This window comes from Schistocerca serialis, chromosome 2, assembly GCF_023864345.2.
Source record: "Schistocerca serialis cubense isolate TAMUIC-IGC-003099 chromosome 2, iqSchSeri2.2, whole genome shotgun sequence".
Taxonomy (NCBI): domain Eukaryota; kingdom Metazoa; phylum Arthropoda; class Insecta; order Orthoptera; family Acrididae; genus Schistocerca; species Schistocerca serialis.
Genome location: NC_064639.1, coordinates 1,021,258,766 through 1,021,282,817, shown reverse-complemented (window position 1 = coordinate 1,021,282,817; position 24,052 = coordinate 1,021,258,766). Strand labels below are relative to the sequence as shown.

General features: G+C 42.5%; 1 protein-coding gene across 1 annotated transcript in view; it reads left to right on the top strand.

Annotated features, from left to right (window-relative positions):
- Window positions 1–5,088: 5,088 nt before the first annotated feature.
- LOC126456604 (uncharacterized) overlaps window positions 5,089–24,052 on the top strand; it is a 148,825-nt gene continuing 129,861 nt past the window's right edge. Inside the window, exons 1-2 of the mRNA XM_050092348.1 lie at window positions 5,089–5,095; window positions 6,945–7,080. Coding sequence (XP_049948305.1) covers window positions 5,089–5,095; window positions 6,945–7,080 — 143 coding nt within the window. The remainder of the gene's footprint in view (window positions 5,096–6,944; window positions 7,081–24,052) is intronic.

The following is a 24,052-nucleotide window of genomic DNA, read 5'->3' as shown; positions in this document are numbered from 1 at the left end:
GTACGACCATATCCCTAGCCGAAAGAAATTGATTAAAAAACAAACTTGTTAGTTGTAGCTGATTTATACTAACAATGTACTTTTGAAGAGATTCTGTAAGTGAGGAACAAACCCTGAAAAAACCTAGAGCACACACACTACTGGCAATACCAATGCACTCTCTATGACGTGTAATACCGACTCTGTGACCATCACAACACATTAAAAATCCAGATATCATTCATTTCCGTTGACTTTTACCCTCAATACAATTTTTAAGGAGATATTAACGTATAAGTAACGTTCCGAACATGGAATTATTGAATACGACCTTCTTTGAGCAAAATGACATCTAATAGTGAGATTTAAATTCTTGAGTTACGTTTAACTGAAAAATTTAAAATATGTGTGGAATCAGAATTAATTATAAACTATCTTTTTTCAAAATTTTTATAATATAAAATAACTCACTAGGTTACAGTATTTTCAAAATATGGGAATAAAGTTTCCACCCCCCCTTTTTTTTGGTATTGCTACGGTTAATTCTCTGAAGTGAAACCGCTACTCTGGGACAGCTAGCAAGAGCGTCTGCAATTTGCAGGGCTCAACCATTACAGTTTACCTCCGGTAATTTGCCTCCACTAATATAATGGCTTGCATTTTTGATTGCTTTCTGTGTTTCTCTGACTTCCTGTCTGGAGTACCCTCGTTTGCTTGCAGCGCCCTTAACAATATACAAGTGAACTCGTCATCAATATATGACAAAAGCACGTAATGAAATGAAATGTCGTGTGGCTAGGACCTCTCGTCAGGTAGACCGGTCACCTGGTGCAAGTCTTTCCAGTTGAAGCCACTTCGGCGACTTAGATGTCGAAAGCACGTAATAATTAAAATTGAAACAAATGAGCTCTCGGTCACAATATTTAGTCTTATTAACTAGGTTTCAACACTTCTAAGAGCGCAACCTGTGGCAGTACAGGAATGAGCTGCCCTTAGAGGCTCGCCTTCACACATTCCTTTTGCATATTTTGTGACCAGAGCCCTTCTGGCATGTTATTTATTTTACACGTGACATGTATGTACTGTTCTATCTTGTATCGTTAGTCAGTACTTACACTTTTTATATAATTTTTTTTTCTTACCACAAATTTGAAATTATGTTATAAACCACTATAAATGCCTAAATTCTGATTAAGGCACTCTTAGAAGTATTGAAACCTGGTTAATAGGTCAAAAAAATTGTGACCGAGGGCTCATTTGTTTCAACTTTAATTTACGAACGGTCACTGAACCCAGCATCCATGTTCAAAATTTTCAACGTAATAATGTTTGCTGGTCACCGATGCTCTGAATTGTAAAACTAGCTGAAAGCAAATCACAGTAACAGTCTAAGGTCCCAAGTAAACGTCATTCAGAGATAAGATTATAAACAAAATCTGTACAGAAATGGAAATCGTTACTAATTCAGTTTCTTTAATGATTTTTTTCGTGCTCTGCAGATGACGAAGAGATGGATGAAATGTATGATGAGATAAAAGAAATTATTTAGATAGTGAAGGGAGACGAAAATTTAATAGTCATGGGTGACTGGAATTCAATAGTAGGAAAAGGAAGAGAAGGAAACGTAGTAGGTGAATATGGAATGGGGGTAAGGAATGAAAGAAAGGAGGTTGTATACATGGAAGAGGAATGGAGATACTAGAAGGTTTCAGATAGTTTATATAATGGTAAGACAGAGATTTAGGAACCATGTTTTAAATTGTTAGACATTTCCAGGGTCAGATGTGGACTCGGACCACAATATATTCGTTATGAACTGTAGATTAAAACTGAAGAAACAGCAAAAAGGTGGGAATTTAAGGATATGGGACATGAATAACCTGACAGAAACCAAGGCTGTAGAGAGTTTCAGGGAATGCATTTGGAACAATTAACAGGAAAGTCGGAAAGAAATAAAATTTAACAAAAAGTAGGTAGCTTTGAGAGATGAAATAGTGAAGGCAGCAGAGGATCAGTTAGGTGAAAAGAGGAGGGCTAGTAGAAATCATTTGGTAACAGAAGAGATGTTGAAATTAACTGATGAAAGGAAAAAAATATAAAAATGCAGTAAATGAAGCAGGCAAAAAAGAATACAAACGTCTCAAAAATGAGATCGACAGGAAGTGCAAAATGGCTGAGCAGGGATGGCTAGAGGACAAATGTAAGGATGTAGAGGCGTATATCACTAGGGGTAAACTAGATACTGACTATAGCAAAATTAAAGAGACCTTTGGAGAAAAGAACCTGTATGAATATCAAGAGCTCAGATATAAACCCAGTTCTAATCAACGAATGGAAAGAAGAAAGGTGGAAGGGGTATATGGAGCGTCTGTACAAGGGCGATGTACTTGAGGACAACATCATGGAAATGGAAGAAGATGTGGATGAGAATGAAATGTGACATATGATACTGCGTGAAGAGTTTGACAGAGCACTGAAAGACCTAAGTCGAAACAAGGCCCCGGGACTAGACAACATTCCATTAGAACTACTGTAGGCCTTTCTAAGGACAGCCCTGACAAAAATCTACCATCTGGTGAGCAAGATGTATGAGACAGGCGAAATACCTTCAGACTTCAAGACGAATATAATTATTAGAATCCCATAGAAAACAGGTGTTGACAGACGGGAAAATTACTGAACTATCAGTTTAATAAGTCACGGCTGCAAAATATCAACACTAATTCTTAACAGACGAATGGAAAAACTGGTACAAGCAGACCTCGGGAAAGATCAGCTTGGATTCCGTAAACATGTCGGAAAACGTGACGCAATACTGACCCTTCGAGTTATCTTAGAACATAGATTAAGGAAAGGCCAACCTACGTTTCTAGCATTTGTAGACTTAGACAAAGCCCTTTCAAATTCTAAAGGTGGCAGGGGTAAAATACAGGGAGCGAAAGGCTGTTTACAATTTGAACAGAAACCAGATGGCGGTTATAAGAGTCGAGGAGCATGAAAGGGAAGCATTGGTTGGCAAGGGAGTGAGACAAAGTTGTAGATTATCCCTGGCGTTATTCAATCAGTGTATTGAGGAAGCAGTAAAGGAAACTAAACAAAAATTCGGAGTAGATATTAAAATCCATGGAGAAGAAATAAAAACGTTGAGGTTCGCCGATGACATTGTATTTCTGTCAGAGACAGCTAAGGACCTGGAAGAGCAGTTGAACTGTATGGACAGTGTCTTGAATGGAGGACATAAGATGAACATCAACAAAAGCAAAACGATAATAGTGGAATGTAGTCGAATTAAATAGGGTGATGTCGAGTGAATTAGATTGGGGAATGAGACACTTACAGTAGTAAATGAGTTTTGCTATTTGGGAAGCAAAATAACTGATGATGGTCGAAGTAGAGAGGATATAAAATGTAGACTGACAATAGCAAGGAAAGCGTTTCTGAAGAAGAGACATTTGTTATCATCGAAAATAGATATAAATGTCAGGAAGTCGTTTCTGAAAGTTTTTGTATAAAGTGTCGCCATGTATCGAAGTGGATCTGGACGATAAATATTTCAGACAAGAAGAGAATAGAAGCTTTCGAAATGTGATGCTACAGAAGAATGCTGAAGGTTAGATGGGTAAATCACATAAATAATGAGGAGGTATTGAATAGAATCGCGGAGGAGAGATATTTGTGGCACAACTTAACTAGAAGAAGGGATCTGTTGGTAGGATGTGTTCTGAGGCATCAAAGGATCACCAGTTTAGTGTTGGAGGGCAGCGCGGAGGGTAAAAATCGTAGAGAGAGACCAAGAGATGAATACAATAAGCAGATTCAGAAGGATGTAGGTTGCAGTAGGTTCTGGGAGATGAAGATACTTGCACAGGATAGAGTAGCATGGAGAGCTACATCGAACCAGTCTCTGGACTGAAGACTACAACATCAATAACATTATTATGAAGTAAAAAAGATGTTGTAGGTGTGAAACTGTGATCCGACGTAAGAGAGACGCAGATGGCCTCAATCAGACCTGGTTAATTAAATAAATAAATACATAATCAAAAAGCAGCATGCTAGTGACCGATTTATTTTCCTTGGAACAGTGAACTCAGTAAATTTTAGTTGAAATTTTTACACTATCCAATCTATGTCCTGTTCTGGTTAAATATCACGACTGGCCACTAGTCCACTCTCGTAATTTATTTAGTTGCGTGGTGATAATTTTTTCTTTGAAACCTCATAGTAAGTACCTCAGCCATTCTTCAGAGAAAATGCAATTATCACCAACTGCTTGATATTTATGCTTTCTCACGCAACGCTTCGTCAAACGTTATGTTTCCTCCTCGTAGCTGATGCGGTACTATTCGTTGGCAGTCTCGTTTTAATTACTAAGCTTCTGTATGTCTGTATGCAGCTTCGTTTGACAATCGCTTGGAACTAGCAAGTCTGCAGGATACGCATATATTCAGTTTCCATTCGACAGCCGCTCTCACACCGTATGTTGTCTCTATCCTCTTCAACTGAAATAGTGTAATGAAAGACAACGTTAATATTATACTCATTTCATATACGCTTTCAAATCAAATCACCGATGGATTTAAATGACGCTATTAACGAGTGTGTGGAACGCTATTGGATTGATTGTGCGTCGAAAGCAGGAAGAGAAAAGCAACAGTTTTCCAGATACGCGTCACTTACATCAGAATGTACTGTGGTTAAATTTTTTCTGGGGCTGTTACGCGAAGGTTTCGTGTTTGATTTCACGCTGAATGCACTCTGGAGCTTGTCAGTTGAGGAGCATATATTAATAACAGCCCTCTCCAATTGCTCCTTGCTATTAAAATTAAGCAGCCTCCTAGTCTGTGCATAGCTAGGCTACAGATGTTCACACACCCTCGTATCTACCACGTTCATCTGATTCACAATTTTGCTATGCATAATCTTCAGAACAGAAAAGCTTAAAAAAAGATGAATTTTGAAACCATTTGTGGTGTGAAACATGGCACTCTCCACAGACCAGACGAATTCGAAACTCTAGTCGCCAAATAACTACTTGTGATCTGGGCACGTCACACATTTTCAAACACCGTCCAATCCCACGGGCCCTTAGCTCTTGAGGCAAGCACAATGAACGGTGAGAGGAGCCCAACAAGCTTCACCCCTATGTAACGATATTAATTTAATCGCCAGTAAACCTTAAGTGAAGCAGACTCAACCCAGGGTGGGGCAGGTTATTTGTAAAAAGAGAATGACAAGCGAGAGACGCTCCCTTTGTTCGTCATAATAAATGTTAATATGAGAAGAGAGATTTTTGTTGCTTTTCTTAACTTATCGAACCATCTAACTCATTAATGCAGCGCATTTAGGATCGGTGTAGGGAACTCAGTAGATAAGCTTTCGTCTAGTTTGTTAGTTAGTTACATGTTCCACATATCATTTGAACGTTATTTTGATCGAAAGGATGCGGAACGAGTCAGTTCACAGGATATGTATACATGATTAGTGTTAGAATTAATGAATGCACATTTTTTTGTGCTTTTCATTCTAGTACAAATATTTAACTGGCTACAGTTGTTGTGTAGAAGTTCGTCACTGGAAGAGAAGGGGTTGTCCAGGAGAAATTCTTTAAAATTAGATTTAAAATTTCAAACGTGCTTCGCTATGTGTCAGACATTTTATGCTAAAGGGAAATAAAAAAAAAATATTTTTGTTGCTGCATGTTGAACTTCTGTCTCAGCCACTGATAGCTTCAACAATGGGTAATAAAGGTGTTATAGCTTTGTAGATCACCGTTCTTCTCAACCTGTGATGTACTGTTAATACTGGGTGTTGAGCGATGTCCTTAGGTTAGTTAGGTTTAAGTAGTTCTAAGTTCTAGGGGACTGATGACCATAGATGTTAAGTCCCATAGTGCTCAGAGCCATTTGAACCTTCTTTTTTGTACTGTTAATGACAAATTTCATTAGCGAAAATATGTATTGTGACTGCGAAGTTAAAATGCCTAGCTCCTTGAAGAGGTACCTACGTGAAGTTCGTGGGTGAACACCACTTATTGTTCTTACGGATTTCTTTGTTTCGATCGGTACTTTCTTTCTAAGTAATGAGTTACTCAAGAAAATAGTTCCACACGACGTTATTGAGCGAAAATATTCGGAAGTTCCCCACACTTCATACGCCAACTGCTGTTACGTTCGTGCCGAGGTAATAGTGTACATTAAATGAAGAAAGAGGGAAGTAACGGGCAACGTTCTTCTCTTCACGGATTGAATTGATTTTTGTGATGCAGCACAGGAACCGACAACAACATGTAACCTGGAGATGCATCTTTTAGTGTTTTCGTTGTTTTGCAGTAGTCACGGAATATTTGGTACCAGCACCACGAAAAGCACAAGCGGCCTGACTCTGAAAATAATTTATTAGAGTACCTCAGCAGTTCCAGTAAAACAAAATTCATTTTTCTCCTACTTTTAAATATTTCAACGCGGTGACATTTGAATCTCACTAGGAGCTCCGTTGCTGTTTGTTTGAGCATGAAAACGTAAGAAGTATTATCGTTGTATTTGTACGTTATCCCTATCCATAGATAATGAGGCAGCAGTCTGGAACGATATGGCACGAAAGAAATATAGTCACCGGTCACGGAGAAATACATTCGTCCTCTCATGCCACAGTTGTGACTGGCCGTGGGAGTGACCATAAAAATTTAAGAGGACGAGAGTAACGCTAACAGTACTGTTCAGCGCTACACCGAAGCAGGGTACGACTGTCTTCTGACGAAGGTATTTGGAGTAGCACTGCTGTTCTGGAGGAACAGAAAATGTACTCTCAGGTTTTCTACTCTCTGGCGCTGTTAAACTTATTAAACTGTACGAGGTGTAGCGCTTTTCCCGCTCTGCCGGAAACCGATGAAGAATTGTTCAAAGCAGAATTGGGACATCTGACGCGTGACGTTCTGTCGCTGTACTTCAACTATACGTGCGTAGCGACAGTAACGGAAGGCGGAGACTCGGTGGTGAGCGACGTGGCTGTCGGCACGTCGTCGGTGCGGCTGTCTGGGGCGCTGGAGCAGCGACTGCTGGTGTTCGCGCTGGACGCCGACTGCCTGGGGGCGGTGGTGCGGCGCCGGGACGCCGCGGGGGCCGTGGCGGCGCTGCTGGCGGCGACGCGAGAGGCCTCCAGGCGGGCGGTCCGGCGCCTTCTTGTGCTGCCGGTGGCTCGGTGGGCGCCCGTCGACACCACCGCACTCTTCGCTCTGGAGGACATCAAACTAGCACCAGACATCGTAGTGGCTAGGCTCGTGGAAGAGAGCGATAGGTAACTAAACTACGTGATAAGTTACATCTGTCGCATGCTCGGAGATACCGTGGTGTCACGAAAAGTCCAATTCGCGGCTAGGGTCAGACCATTCGATTCCAACGACACTTATGATACGAATTACTGCCCCAGACACCATGTGTACCTAACGGGGGGGGGGGGGGTAGTTTCCCATAAGAGCCATCTAGTTCTGGAGCTTCAGCAGCAGTTTCTTGCATTAGTCTCTTCGTTCTGACCTCCGCCTTCCTCCGTTGAACTCTTCCGTCAGCTTACTAGAGGAGGAAGGTGCCGGAATCTTAAGATAAGGCTGAACATCTTTATGGGCCTATAGTAAGCAGATCCCTCTGTTTGCTTCTCCCAATTATTGGGGAATATCCTCGTACCATAATCGTCTATGCTGACAACTCAGATACTGATGAGCACATCACTTTTTCCTTCACACTCTCTAGGGGGCTGTGAACAACATTCACAACCGGCCGGATGTGTTGTTAGAATATCTTTAGTGGCCGTTAAACATCCCCTCTGTTACGTGTAGGCCTCACGGGATTAGCCGAGCGGTCTACGGCGCTGAAATCATGGACTGTGCCGCTGGTCCCGGAGGGGGTTCGAGTCCTCCCTCGGGCAGAGGTGTGTATGTTTGTCCTTAGGATAATTTAAGTACTGTGTATGTTTAGGGACTGATGACCTTAGCAGTTAAATTGGGGTTGGGTTGTTTGGGGGAAACAGACCAAACTGTGAGGTCATCGGTCTTATCGGATTAGGGAAGGACGGGGAAAGAAGCCAGCCGTGCCCTTTAAAGGAACCATCCCGGCATTTGCCTGGAGCGATTTAGGGAAATCATGGAAAACCTAAATCAGGATGGCCGGACTCAGGATTGAACCGTCGTCCTCCCGAATGCGAGTCCAGTGTGCTAACCACTGCGCCATCTCGCTCGGTGCAGCAGTTAAGTCCCGTAAGATTAGACACAAATGTTTTTGGTTAAGTGTACACTCGCAATCTGTAGTAACTCTCCAAGCATCCTCCACGCCATAAACCAATGCGTCATCGGAACCAGATGGTTTTGCAATACACGATCCTCCTCGTCACGACGATACTGGGAGCCCGATTGTTTCCTTCTAAGACGCAAGTCATGCAGGGATCCTGAAGACCAATTATAAATGGAACCTACTGAGCTCGAAACCACGAAAGCGAGCAGATTGGGATTCGAGTTGCGGTCGACACAGAGTCTTTATCTTTTGAAAGACTGGAACAAAGAACAAGCAATGTATCGCCAAGGCGTCCACGACTGTGTGGCATTTTTCCCGTCGCCTCCTTAAAGAGAATTTAGCGTCATTTACCGAAGTACATGTCAGTTATTCTTGGCTGTCTCCTGGTTACAATCTGAGGCGACAGGATCCACCCCATTGTTATTCCAACCCAACTCTTTAGGTGGTCCATCTCGTCATAGAGCGACCCATCTTCATTGTTTTGCAGCGAACAGTCTTGACACCTCTTTAACTCTACTGCTAGGGGACTACTTCCAAGGGGCGGATCTGTTTTACCTTATGTTCGTGCGAGTGGTTTGTATAATTCATAATCTTATCTCCTCTTTTACCATTCTGTGATGTTCGCGCTCAGCCAGCATTTACGGTGAAATGGGGGGGGGGGGGGGGGGGGAGGGCTGACGGGCCTTTTTTCCTGGAAGAGGCTAGGCGCGGTTGGCCGGTTGCGGACGCTCGGGCCTCATGGTGGATAGGAGAATGGAGGGAAGGGTTATCTCCGGCTGCTTCACTACGTGACACCTTTCCTATCTCATTGTTGCAGTTCCTCACCGCTCACCTTTCGATGATCTCTCTAGTTCCTTCCCCTTTCTACGTGGCTCTCTGCCTCACAAGATGTCGCAAAGCTGAAATTGGCAATCGACGAATTTTTTTCTCCTCTAAACCTTTAGGCTTCAATTATTAACTGACAACAACGATGTTTAGCCTCTCTGAACCTCCATAAAAATTCATTTAGTGCTTCGTAGACATACGCGGAAACATAAGAACAACCCCCCCACCCTCCCACGTAGATTACGATCTCAGTTCTGCAAAGAAGAGACTCCACAAGTTCTTCGAGTAGGCCATATCCAGGTGAAGTCAGTGATTGATGTTTAGATTCAGCAGAGTTAAGCAGCTATGACGTTGTTGACTGCTACGATTGACATGGTGCTCCTAATAGTCGCAGGTATTTTCTACGGGCCAGGCGAGAAGCTATTCAAAGCCAGCGTGGTTGTGAAATCAAGAACTTCAGACATCACAAAACATCCACAGCATGGGAGGCAGAAGATTTGTTGACGGAACTAAAGCTGGGAGAGGTGGTAGTGCCGCTGGACGTTACCTACACCCTAGACGCCGAGCCAGAGTTAACGGCTCATCTTGCATTCGGTGAAATCTACAGCGTGCATCTTTTGAAAAGAGGTCATACCGTTACGCCTCCAGCCAGATACTGTCCTATTTCTGAGTTGTCTGGCCGACTGAAAACGTGTTGATTTATATCCCACAGTCAGCAATGGCTCTTAGCACGGTAAACTAACTCCATCCGAAACATTCCATGAAGGTCGAATGGCACCGACCGGCCACCGTGTCATCCTCAGCCCACAGAAGGTGTCGATGTATGAGGATACGGAGGGGCATGTGGTCAGCATACCGCTCTCCAGGCTGTATTTAGCTTTTACGACACCGGAGCAGCTACTTCCGAAAACAAGTAGCTCCTCAGTTTGCCTCACAAGAGCTGAATGCACCCAGCTTGCCAACAGCGCTCGGCAGACTTCGAGGGTTACCCATCCAAGTGCTAGCCCAGTCTGACAGCGTTTAACTTCGGTGAACTGACGGGAATCGGTGTTGCCACTGCGGCAAGGCCGTTGGCCCTTAGCGAGGTACCCAGTTCCTAAAGTCCGCTGCATACAGTTCCCTTCGCAACGTTCGTCGGAAAGTTGTTCAGATATTCATTTTCTCACACCAGTAATCCTTCTCGTGTTTCAAACCGACAGTGTTTGAAAAGTGTGGCATTCTACTCCGGAACACGTCGGCGAGAATCTTTTTGCCATTAAGTTTCTTAAGTTGTGTTACGTGGCTCCGAGGGGTACACCATTTCACAGTGCCGTCATGAGCATGTCCAGATGCGATAGCTGCTCTCTGCATACTATTACGACTGCACAGCGGCTCTTCTTACTGACCTGATTGTATAAAACCACTGGCACGTATAAAGAATTTTTCTGTCGTGAATTACACCATCGCTGGCGGGTCACACGCTCGTTAGATTGCAAGTCTACATCATTTACAGCGCTCTAGTGCTATTTTAATTTCTTTACCAAAGCGTTTATTTGTCGTTGCGGCCTTGAGTCTGAAAATTGGTTTGACGCTGCTCACTAAGCTACTTTATCCTGAGCAAGCGGCCTCATCTCTGAATAATTACTACAGCTTACAAGGGATGGCCGGAAATTCGAAAAAAGGAAGAAAATAAAACAAAATAACTTGCCTAATACGGCGAACTAACAGCGTTGGCATTCAAAACAGCTACCAGTCGACTAGGAATGGATAAAGACAAGACTTGTATGGTTTCCAAAGGAGTGTTATACTATTATCCCTGCAAAATAGTGGCAAGTTAGGTAACGATTATGAAGGCGGATGGTGATCATGACTCTTCTCTCCAAAACGCAGTACAAATGCTCAGTATTGTTGAGATATGATGACAATTTTCCAGTTGAGACACGTCAGTACACTCTGTATCATGGGATGAACCTGCCAGCCAAAATGGTCACATAATTCTTAACACTAATGTGACCTTGCAGAGTGACCAAGGGCCCCATACAATACTACGATACGTCTGCCGAAATCATAATTCACTTTTGTGACTGAATTGGAATTACTAGAATTATGTTAATACCTTCAGCTTCTGACGGACGTTGATATATATGAACGGGGACAGGTGAATATGTGTGCCCCGAGGGGGACTCTAACATGGGATCTCCTGCTTACATGGCTGACGCTCTACCCATCAGAGCCACCGAAGGCACAGAGGATGGTGCGACTGCAGGGACTATCTCGCGCACGCCTCCCGCGAGACCCACATTCTCACCTGGTATGTCCACACACTACATTCGTAGTGTCCCACCTCAACACACTTAAAGTCGGCCAGAGTTGGTAACGGTGTGGCAACGCTCATCCGACCAAGTGACTTTCTTCCACTGCTTCACAGATCAGGTTTTTCGGCTTCGGCATCACTACTTCTTCGTTTCTGAAGAAGAGAAGTTTGTTAATATCGAGTATTGATTTAAGTGTCAGGTAGTCCTTTCTGAAAGTATTTGTATGGGGTGTAGCCATGTATGAAAGTGAAACATGGACGATAAATAGTTTAGACAAGAAGAGAAGCTTTCGAAATGTGGTGCTACAGAAGAATGCTGAAGATTAGATGGGTAGATCATTTAATTAATAAGGAGGCATTGAATAGAAATGGGGAGGAGTTTGTGGCACAATTTGACAAGAAGAAGGTACCGGTTGGTAGGACATATTCTGAGGCATCACGGGACCACAAATCTAGCAGTGGATGGCACAGTGGAGGGTAAAAATCGTAGAGGGAGACCAAGAGATGAATACACTAAGCAGATTCAGAAGGATGTAGGCTGCAGTACATACTGTGAGATGAAGCAGATTGCACAGGATAGAGTAGCATGGAGAGGTGCGTCAAACCAGTCTCAGGAGTGAAGACCACAACAACAACCAACTTCTTCGTTTAGGAATTACAGCTCGTCCTGTAGTTCCTTGCATATGGACCTCCATTCATGATATTTTGGAGCTCAAAGGGTTCGTGACTGCGGCAGTCCCTTCCTCAGTGATTTTTACAGCTGTCCTCCTGATATTTTTCGGCACAATGAATGACAGTCTCTCACGACCACTCCACACACACTTCGGTTCGCGTTGTGCCTTAATGGAATACGTTTTCCCGCTCTCCCTGTATGCGGTATAAATCTTCTACACGGTGCTTCTTGAAACACCAAACATTTCGGCTATTTGTTGCAGAAGCATCCACCATACTAGGACCAACAATCTGCCTACGTTCGAATTCACTTACCTCCGAAATAAAGCAATCACAACTACCCAAAGCACTGACCCGGACGGACAGTTGCAACATGAGGAGGACTATGCATTGGTGCTGTTCATGGTCAAATACAACAGAAAAACCTGCAGGTTCGGTCAGAATCTGCATTTTTGTTAAAGCATGCATTTCTGGTGGTGCTTACATATATTTGCATAACTCATGTGCATACATTTGAACGTGCTTGCTGTTTTCACATGTATTTGCGCCTCTGGAAGTTTTACCCCACACACCGTCTCCATTGCCAAATTATTAAGTAATTGTTGCCAATACTCGCTTTGGTCCGCTACACAATTCACCAATCACTAATCGAAAGTAAATAATTATAACACTCGAGCTATCTCAGTGTTTAAGAAACATTTTGAAATCCGACCACGGGACTAGAACACGTAAAGTGCTAACAATTCGTACACCGTAACCTGCTGGCTTCTAACAATATCCGCCGACGAATTACACAAAAGTTAACAGTTTAAAGTTAATAGATCGAAAGATTACATAAAGCACGACACATAAAGTTTCTGCGGAAACGAAAGTTATAGGTTATCATTAGCCATCGTAAACTCCTCCTCAATAGGCAGTCACCACCATTCAGCTAGTGGGTGGCTACATTTACTGAGACTTCTTCCTGCTGACCAAATGTACGAACACCAAAATTGCTATTGTGAAATGTTTTAAGCTTCAGAATGTTTCTCTACAACTGCGCAATAGGCTGTGAGCTGTTACTAAATTTGAAAATAAATAGCATGAATAGAAATCGATATGTGATGCGTCATTCCTTTCGACACATCGAAATCAAACACATAACCAGTTGGTAGCTGCCCTACACTTCTTTATTACAAACACAGACACAGATTTTTCAAAATTTACTCAAGCAATTTTCACTAATTGAAATAATGTTCATAAAACCCCATGAATAAAATTTAACTGAGATAACTGATCACTTCAAGACTTACATAGGAACTGGCTTCCATATCAAATTCTAAAACTGCTTCCATGGACTGATTTTAAGCAATTGTAACAAATTAAAGATAATACCAGATTAATACACTCGACTAACCCCTCTTTAGCATTACTCACAGGTACGAGGTTCACATACATTTAATAGCTAGAATATAGTAATAGGATATTAAATAGTCTTAACATGGAGCCACTACAATTTTTATGTTGAAAATTAGTGATGGACGCTAGCAGACCGAAAGATGCTACCAGATAGAGGAAACTCACGGACGAGAAGGTAAAATGGAGATATACTCATCTTTGGGCTACAATTAAGCTTCCAGAAAACCACAGCGCTCCACCGGAAAGATGGAATTACAGGACATTTGATGTGTTGGCAGAAGAGCCAACACCGTGTTGCTAGAGGAGGCCGAAATGCACGCGTTTAATCTCACGCAGACTGGCGTGAGGTCTGGAACAAGGTGAAGTAATTATCCTATCAAGTAAAGAACGTACTTGCTTAAATACTTAACTTTAATCCATAACTGGAGAACATAGCTCTTGTTGATACATTAATTGCAATCTCAATATAAACTGGTAATGGCGCCTTGCTAGGTCGTAGCAAATGACATAACTGAAGGCTATGCTAACTATCGTCTCGGCAAATGAGAGCGTATTTGTCAGTGTAGCATCGCTAGCAAAGTCGACTGTACAACTGGGGCGAGTGCTAGGACGTCTCACTAGACCTGCCGTGTGGTGGCGCTCGGTCTGCAAAGACAGCATTCTGGCGCATCAGATAGACAAACATATCTACTCAACTGGTTATAAATAAACCTTTAAATTATACACGGCACCAATGAACCCAAGTCTGTCTAACCTAGATGAGCACTTGCCCAGTAAGGGCTCTTAAAATTTGATTAGCCAATTCTCTAGAACAGAGAAATAAAGTAATAACATAGGAACAGAAAATAGGAAAATTATTTCTGCCCAATCTTGAACGTCAGGCGCAGAATTACGTACTATTTGGCATGATCTCTAGCTACGCATTAAGCAAAGCTTCATGTCTATTGGTTGTGCGTAGCTAGCACTCCCTTAAATACCATCAACATATCAAGCGCCCAGACCAAGTATAGTGACAAATAACTGAAACAACCAAGGTAGTTTTCAGTGCACTCGGGTATTCAATTAACGCAAATAGAACCCACCAAGTAATAATTCGACGACTCCAGTTCGTTCACTTTGAGTGACATGTAACAGACGCGAAGGAAATCTGTCCTTCATATCTCCAGGAAATCCCAGTCACTATCAGCAGCGGATCTGCATTCAAACGGCGAAACACGCCGCAGTAGCTGCCCAAGCTCCTTCGTCGTACCGACTCGGTCACTCGCCAGCACCACTCGTCCCTGTCGCTCACACATATGATACCCGAACGCAAGCCCCTGCGGCGCGCGCGACACAGTTAAATAGCCATCCGCCAAAGACGCGAAGAAGACAAGCAGGCATCGAAAATCGACTATCAACGGTCAGGATAACAATTGATGGAGACTGGCACCAGCAGCGCACCAGCTCAATATGTTTTCGTCATAGTTGCTGTTAGGTATTTTAATTACACGTTTGTCTGGTTCAGAAATATTTTATTAATCTTCTGGCGCATTTAGGCCACCAGCGATCTTCAAATCGGTATGACACAGACTACGAGACCACTCGTTTGTATTGCGCTTCTACTCTCTGATCTGGTGGGTGTAATTCCAGTAGTAGATCTCTCCTCAAGGTCCCGTCTGCTAATTAGTGAAGTTACGCAACGGAATCTGGATAACGTCTTCTGGTAACAGGGGAGCAAAGCACTGTACTCCGAGTGGGGTCTGGATCTTCTGCAACTCCTTACTGCGGCATAGGATTTATTAATTATGAAAGCAAAGTTATAGAATGCAGTATGCTGAATTTATTTAATTAACAATATCAAACTTTCCAAGAATGGGCCACTTATTCTTCACACTCTCGTCTTGAATAACACGAGAGCTGTTAGGAGAGTAAGGAATCGTCGGTCGCGAAATGGAAACCACAGTGAAAATCCGATGAAGCCTTGCACACATGTGTTGGGCAGTGACTCTAGTACGCTCTTCGATAGCATCACGTCGCTCTTCTCAGTTCTGAGTAAATAATTATAGTACTGGAACCACCTGAGTGGTCGTATAAATGTTTCTAAATCTGACAACTGGACTAGAGCAAGTATACTGCCAACAATTCGTATATCGTCTCCTGCTGACTTCTAACAATATCCGCCGATGATTTACACAAAAAGCAGCTTCAGGTAACAGTATAAAGTTAGTAGATCAAACGATTGCACGAAACACTTCACATCAAGTTTCCGAAGAAACGAAAGTTTTTGGCTATAATTAGATCTCTTGCACAGTGAGCGCGAAAAGATCCCTACCAAATAGTCTCTCTTGCCCTATACTGGTGCCTGCCGGGAGATTTCGCCAGATTTGACGTAACCTTGCACAACATAACTGTCATGTATTCCCTTCTGCATGACAGTTCTCTGTCGCACATTGCAGGGCAATTAGGTCGCTCCTGCAGTGTTTTCGGTGGGAAGTGTTTGATCACCAATCATACAGTCCGACTTGGCTCCCTCTGATGTCATGTAAGCTCAAATGAACCGCTGGCTATGAAGACAACAATTTGCGCTGAGAACGATCTGCAGTCCAGCGTAGAAGATTGTCGGAAAGCACAGGACACTACCTTCTACGACGAGAACAGCGCTACGGCAGAAGTCTTAAGTCGGAGTGACGACTTCATAGAGAATTAGCTGGAAGACGTAGCTAACTGTTGGAAATAAAACAGTTTTGATTTTCACTGTAGTTCCAATTTCGCGACCAATCATTGTTTACTTTCCGGAAAGCCATCATATAATGAACAATGGTTGGTAACGTCCAGAGATGGGTAAGGATATCAATCAAGTTATGACGCGATCCTATCATACATATAGATGCGCTAAGTCATGTGGTAGGTATGCAGTGATTACTTGGGAAGGAGTTGATAGTGAATGAATATAACTCCCTTACTGATGCAGAGCGACCGTTCTGGGGGCCGCCGCTTCTAGCCAAACAAACAAATTATTGCATCTATCTGCCCCTGACATGCCGCTGCAGTGATATAATATTACCGTGACCTCTGCTGGCCGTCATCGAACGGTAGTCACTCGGGGTAGTCCTCCATCACTCCCTGTCGTGTGCGCTCCGCTGACGTCCTCTGACTTCGCATGTTGTTTGCTAGACAGCGCGAATCCGCTTCTTTGTACTTCTTACTTAGCCAGCTCCATTCCGAATCCTGAATCTCAATGTCTACAATTCCTTAAAAAAAAAAAAAAAAAAAAAGTGCACTCCAATCACTATCCAGACTTACCTCAAATTTTCTAACCTATCTCCAGCTTGGACGCCACCATTGCACGTGAGTATAATTTTACAGTGTCCTGTGTTCCCTCCTTTAGTACCTTAAGAGCTCCTCCTCTCTCTGTCCACTTCTCTAGCACCCATCACCGTTCAATCAGTGGAACCTGGGACAGGCGCCAGACCACACCTATCAATCGCGAGGCGTGTTCGCCCCGCCAGCGCGATCTCGCCACCGTGGGAAAACAGAAAAAAAACACTTCCTACTCTTTAGCATCGGTTGGGAGAGACACCCGCTCCACGATAACGTCACATACGGTCGAGTTTCTTGGTCTGATTTCTTAAGACGCTATCTACACCCTGAGCCCATACTCCTACTCGCCGAAATAAGCATTCTGTATACCATCACACCAACGGCGTGTTACTGCCTGCCATCGGCAGACGCTCTACGCTTTCCGGAAGGTGAACTGGCATTTTTATCACCGTAGCTGCGTCCCACAGCAGTACCCTAGAGCATGAAGGATCAACGATCCACGCCAACTAAACCTGTTTTGGCTCTTTCTCCCAAATGTCAGTTCACGGCCCATCTATGAAAGAAGTAATTTACTCTGACCCGTCCACGGATAGAGTTGTTTTCATCAGAATCAACAGCAAACCAACACCGACGCAAAAGCTCAGGTATACCTAACAACGTCGCAAGCAGAAGAGGAAAAGATAGACTGAGTGGATAATTCAATACGAAAAAGGGGACGAATGAATAATAGTAATGAGGGATTGGGATGCGATTGAAGGGGAAGAAGCAGAAGAAAGGGTTGCGGAAAAATAGGGGCTTGGTAGTGGGAATGACAGAGAAGAAAGACTAATTAAATTCTGCAATCAAATTCAACTGGTTACGCTGAATCACAAAAGGAGGAGGTAGACTTGGAAAGTCCCGGAGACACGGGAAGATTGCAATTACATTACATCACGATCAGACAGAGATTCCGAAATCAGATCATGAATGTAAGGAGTAGCCAGCAGCAGATTAGGTTCAGATCACAATTTAGTAATGATGAAGTGTAGCTTAAAATTTCGAAGACTAGTCGGGAAGAATCAGTGCGTAGTGAAGCGGGATATGGAAGTTCTGAGGAATGAAAAGCTACCCTTGAAGTTCTCTTAGACTATAGATTCTGCGATAATAAATAGCTCGCGGGCAGTTCAGCTGAAGAGAATTAGACATCTCTAAAAGGAGCAATCACAAAAGCTGGAAATAAAAACATTGGCAAAAGGAAGGTGACTGCAAGGTACCTTGAGTAACAGAAGAAACACTTCGGTTGACAGAATAAAGAAGGAAATACAAAAACATTCGTTGAAATTCAGGAACACAGAAATGCATGTCACCTAGGAATTAAATAAGTGCAGGGAAACTAAGGCGAAATGGCTATATGAAAAACGTGAAGAAATAAAAAAAAAAGAAATGATTCTCAGAAGGAGTGACACAGCATATTCAAACGTCAGAACAGCCTCCTGTGAAATTAGAAGCAAAGCCGATAATATTAAGAGTGCAATGGCAATTCCACAGATAAATGCAGAGGAGAGAACGCATACGTGGAAAGAATACATTGAAGGTTTCTATGAGGGTGAGGACTGCTCTGATGACGCGATACAAGAGGAAATAGAAGTCGTCAGTATTACAATCATAATTTAAAAGAACTTTGGAGGACTTAAGATTAAATAAGGTTGGTTCAAATGGTTCTGAGCACTATGGGACTTAACATCTGTGGTCATCAGTCCCCTAGAACTTAGAACTACTTAAACCTAACTAACCTAAGGACATCACACACATCCATGCCCGAGGCAGGATTCGAACCTGCGACCGTAGCAGTCGCGCGGTTCCGGACTGCGCGCCTAGAACCGCTAGACCACCGCGGCCGGCATTAAATAAGGCAGAAGGTACAGATGACATAGCATTGGAATATTTAAAATCATTGAGGGCTGTGTCAACAAAGCGATTATTCACGGCTGCGTAGAGAATATATGAGCCCTGCGATATGCCATCAGGCTTTCGGGAATATATCGTTCACACAACTCTGAAGACAGCAAAAGCAGATAGATGCGAAAATTATCGCGCAGTCGGTTTAAAAGCTCATGCATCGAAGATAACACTCAGAATAATATAAAGGAGAACTGAAAAGAATACAACAGTAACAAATAGTAACTTTTAGATGCTTATTAGTTTGGCTTGAGGAAAGGTAAAGGTACCAGAGAGACAGTGGAAGCAAGACTGAAGAAAAATCAAAACACGTTCACAGGATCTGTCAACCTAGAAAAAGTGTTTGACCTTGTAAAATGATGAAAGATGTTCGAACTTCTGACAAAAATTCTGATACAACATGTACAAGAACCAAGATGGAGCAATAAGAGTGGAAGACCAAGAGCAAAGTGCTCGGATTAAATAGGGTGTGAAGCAAGGAGGTAGTCTTCCATCCCTACTGATCACACTATACATCGAAGAAGCAATAAGGGATATAAAAGGAAGGTTCAAATGTGGGATTAAAATTCAAAGTGAAAGAATATGAGGGATAAGATTCTTTGAGGACATTGCTACCCTCAGTGAAAATGAAGAATTACTGAATGTGTCGAATGGAACGAAGAGTCTGATGAGTCAGAATACGAATTGAGATTAAATCGAAGAAAGACAAAAGTTATGAGAAGTAGCAGAAATATGAAGAGCTATAAACTCAACATCAGAATTGGGGATCACGAAGCAGATGAAGTTAAGGAATTCTGATATGTAGGCAGCAAAATAATCCATGACGGACGAAACAAGGAGCACATAAAAAGCATACTAGTACTGTCAGAAAAGGGCATTCCTCTCCAAGAGAAGTCTACTTGTATCAAACATAGATTTTCGTTTGAGGAAGAAGTTTCTGAGAATGTACGCTTGGTGCACAGCATTGCATTGTAGTGAAGGAAGGACTGCAATAAAACCGGAACAGGAAGAAAATCGAAGCATTTGAGATGTGGTCCCAGAAAAGAATTGTGAAAGTTAGATTGAATGATAAGAAATGAAGAGTTTCTCCACAGAATCAGCGAGGAAAGGAATGTACGGAAAACACCGACAGGAGGAAGGGACATGGTGACAGGTCAACTGTTGAATCATCGGGGAGTAACTCACATCTACTGTAGCTGTAGGGAGCTGTAAAGGGTAGAAACCGTAGAGGAAGACAGAGATTGGAATACAGCCTGGATAACTGAGGACGCAGGTTGTAATTGCTACCATGAGGTGAGAAGGTTGGTGCAAGATGTGAAAAAGGGAATATTTTCCTCGCCGGCCACCATTCGTGGAAGAATTCATCTTTCCAGCATCCGTTTGCGTGGATGCAGGCTTGTTGGGACACTAACATCGGCCTGGTACAACAAGATATATGGCTATATGTTCCGATATATTCACGCTACAACCTGGATGATGTCGTACCTATTACATTTGTAATTGATGATGTTGTTGGATAAACATACTATCAAATAGATGTCATGTGATCTAAAGCCCGGTTATCAAAATTTTTCGCTGAACTACGTGGTCCCAAACACTTTTACTGACACCAGCTTTGTGCTGTGCCGTCATTTCTGACAAAAGTTTGCACCTGCCCCGCTTTATAGTGCAGGCAAGATTCCGGCATCCGCATTCCACGGTGCATGGACGTACAACACCTTATTGCTACATTTTGTTTCACCTTCCTTCATCCACTTTCCATCAACACTCACTAGAGCAGCATACCAACATCTGACCAGCTTCGCTCTTTCCGTGATCCTCCTTCCGAGGTGCAGGGCTGTAATAACCCGTCCTTTGTGAAAATAGTTTATGTCATTTGGTTTCGCCATTTGAAGCCTTATCGTTACTAGAATGATACAACTTTCGTCTCTGCTGAGGTTAATAACTTCCCTTACCGCGTCACGTGCCCACGAAGCCCAAATTTAAATTAGTCACTAGCTTCTTACCCCTGACTGTACTTGTTTATCGGTAATTTTCTTAAAATGATTCATGCTGAGTAGCTAAGCTATTGCACTTGCAATAATCTCAGCTGCCCTCACGTGTCTGTCAGTACCAGGAAAGCACAGCTTTGTTCCCCACTGCTCCTATGCCCCAATGTGCGACTGTGAAGTTTTCGCAGCAACACTGCTGAGCGATTCATGAGGAAGGAAGTTAGTAGTAGCGCAAATCTTTAGAATGTGGACATTATTCGACTAATTTAATATTTTTTGCGATACTCTATGTTCACTGATGTAAACAAAGGTGTCCTATCGCTTATTTCATACTCTAAGTGTTCGATTATTTCGTATATTATTATCCTTAACATTCTAAATTATCCTATGTCCTTCCTCATGGTTCAAGCAGTCCGGATACCAAATTTAAACGCAATCGGTTAATCAGTTTAGTCGTGAAAACGTAATAGACAGAGCTATTTCTGCATATAACAATATTAGTATGGAAACATGGATTAAACACGGTGAGGATTGTACAAGCAACGTATTCATTAAACTGAATCGTGTTATGTAGGACATATGATCAATAAAAGCATTTTCACGAATGTGATACAATTCAAATGTAGAGGAGTGAACAGCTTTTTCGAATAGTAAAAATCTTTCCCTACAATGCATTGGATTACAATATGTTTTTCTCCTGTGATCCGATTTTGATGAAATAAAGCTATTTGTTGTCGTATGCGAAGCTCGAGTTACCTGTGAAAACATCCCAGAAATTCGTTTACTAGGTCTGGAGATCAGCGTAGCAACAAAAACAAAACAAAAAATTCACAAACACAGTGGTTTTAGGTAAAACTTTAAATCATTATACCTTTTCTTTCTGTGATCCAATTTCGATGAAACGGTATGTTTATATTACCTGTGTAAACCCAAGGAAAATTCGTCTACTAGTAGTGGAGATAAGCAAGTTCAGACTGCCAGGCAGACACGACAGTTTCATGGTTTTCTTTATAGTATGTATTGTTGGAGGTGGCAGTACAGGCTGCATTCAGTTTCGCGGTGAGCAGTAATAAGGATATTTTGGCTCTTCAGTGCAGTAAATTATATGTATCTGTCACTGGCAGGACTACTGATCTGTTCACGTACAAACGCTCGATAAAATACTCTGATGAAGTAATCTATAGTTTACAATTAGCTGATGTTTTAACCACGAAGCTTATGGAAAACCTTACCGCTACAGGTGTGCCTTCCAACAGTGAGTTTCTAAAACAGTGATGGGTAGCACAACATGCGAAGCATAGGAGCGAATTCTGTCAGAGCGCAATCAAATGGCGCCAGTACTTGAAGGCTGACGGAGGTAACTGTGCGCCACAGGCGACCAAATGCATAAGAAAGTGTCATCAAAGGAAATGACACGCTAGTCACTGATGTTCCTACCACAACGCATAATTATTTCCCTGCATTCTGGTTAGGGAAACGATTACACCACGTAAGTTTCTGTGCTCAAAATGCTGAACTACCGAAAAGTCTGACACTCTCTTTATGGGCTCTAGGTGAAACGCAAAGGTATCTCATTAAAAAAAACCGTGATGACTTGATTTCTTAAAAAAATTCTGTAATTGTAGAGACGGTGTGACTCTTTGCATTATCACATTGCACAATATCTAATAAATAAATACATAAATTCATTCACACAGTTTTCTGTAACACTGGATACTTCGAAATACCTTTGAATAACATAGTCCCACATTTATTTTAGTGGTATTTGTATTTCAAGTGTGTTAAACATATCTTTGCCAGGTATTGGTCCCCTAACATTTGACGAGTACGTTTGTCATTTTCTTCGTTCTTATTTCTGTCCTTTACTTTTGCTTCACATACTGTGCACTAACATGCAATGAGTTAAATAACATTGTTGGCAGTTTCAGTGTACTTTTTCTTTGTTTTTGGTGTTATCATCTGTAGCGGCATGTAGGCACCTTATCGGCTGTAGACGATAGCGTTAGACGATAACTGCTTATAATTTATCTAAGTTGATGAACAGTTCCATATAGGACACTTGCAACGTATAGAGGCGGGAAACGACCACAAATACGCTTATAAGAATCAGAGATTTTCAGTAGTATCTCGCTCTCTTACGCAACTATCTTAGTCGGCTATTTCATTAACAATATTAATTTCTACTTTTCGGCGAGGGTAATGAGAGGAAAAGAACTGTCGTTGTGCAAAAGCTAATTACGTTTAAATTCGACGTGAACTTAACCTTTAAAATCATAATAGCTTCGCAGTAACAAGGACAGTCTTCAGCTCCGAAAGCCCTTATCGGACATGTTTCGTTGAATGGTTCGCACGCTGAAACTTTTAGATGGCCCAGCATTGATATCTGCAGGAATTTGCAGATAGGTTTCATTTTTGTCACACAGAACGATTCTTTTCAGTCGTCATTGGTCCCGTTGTTGCAGGATATTTTCTCGGCTGCAGTAATGTCGGAGATCTGAAATTTTACCGGATTCCTGATATTCAGGGTACACTCGTGAAGTGGTCGTACGGGAAAATCCCCACTTCATCGCTACCTCGGAGATGATGTGTCCCATCGCTCGTGCGCCCACTATAACACCACTTTTAAACTCACTTAAATCCACGTCAATACAATTTTCTTGGGTTTGTGAGCGCATGGTCAAGACGTATAACTACCGACGTTTCGATCAATGTTGCAAGTGACCTTCTTCAGGGTGTTTTTGTTGACAATCCCAGAAAAATGTTATTGGCTGTGACGATGGCCGCGGAAGCCTAAGTTTATATTCACTTATATCTTGGTAACCTGCCATTGTAGCAGCAGTAATCCATCGAACAACTGCGCCAGGCACTTGTCTTATATAGGCGTTGCCGACCGCAGAGCCGTATTTTGCCAGTTTACATATCTCTGTTTATGAATATGCTTGCGTATACCAGTTTGTTTACCGCTTCAATGTAAAATGGTTATGTCATGTCATAATTAAAATCAGGACTGACGACATAGCCCTCTGCTCTGCGTGAGTACCTTGAAGGGGCGATTTTCTGTTAATTTATGGACATGGGTTCCTTCTCAAAACTTTATTTACTAAGTCCTTTGCCGGCCGGTGTGGCCGAGCGTTTCTGGGCGCTTCAGTATGGAACCGCGCGACCGCTACGGTCACAGGTTCGAATCCTGCCTCGGGCATGGATGTGTGTGATGTCCTTAGGTTAGTTAGGGTTAAGTAGTTTAAGTTCTAGGGGCTTGATAACCTCAGATGTTAAGTCCCATAGTGCTCAGAGCCATTTCAACCGTTTTTGAAGTCCTTTCTACAACCATAGAAGTCTGCAAGAGTATTTGAGCTTTCTGTGTACACTGTCTG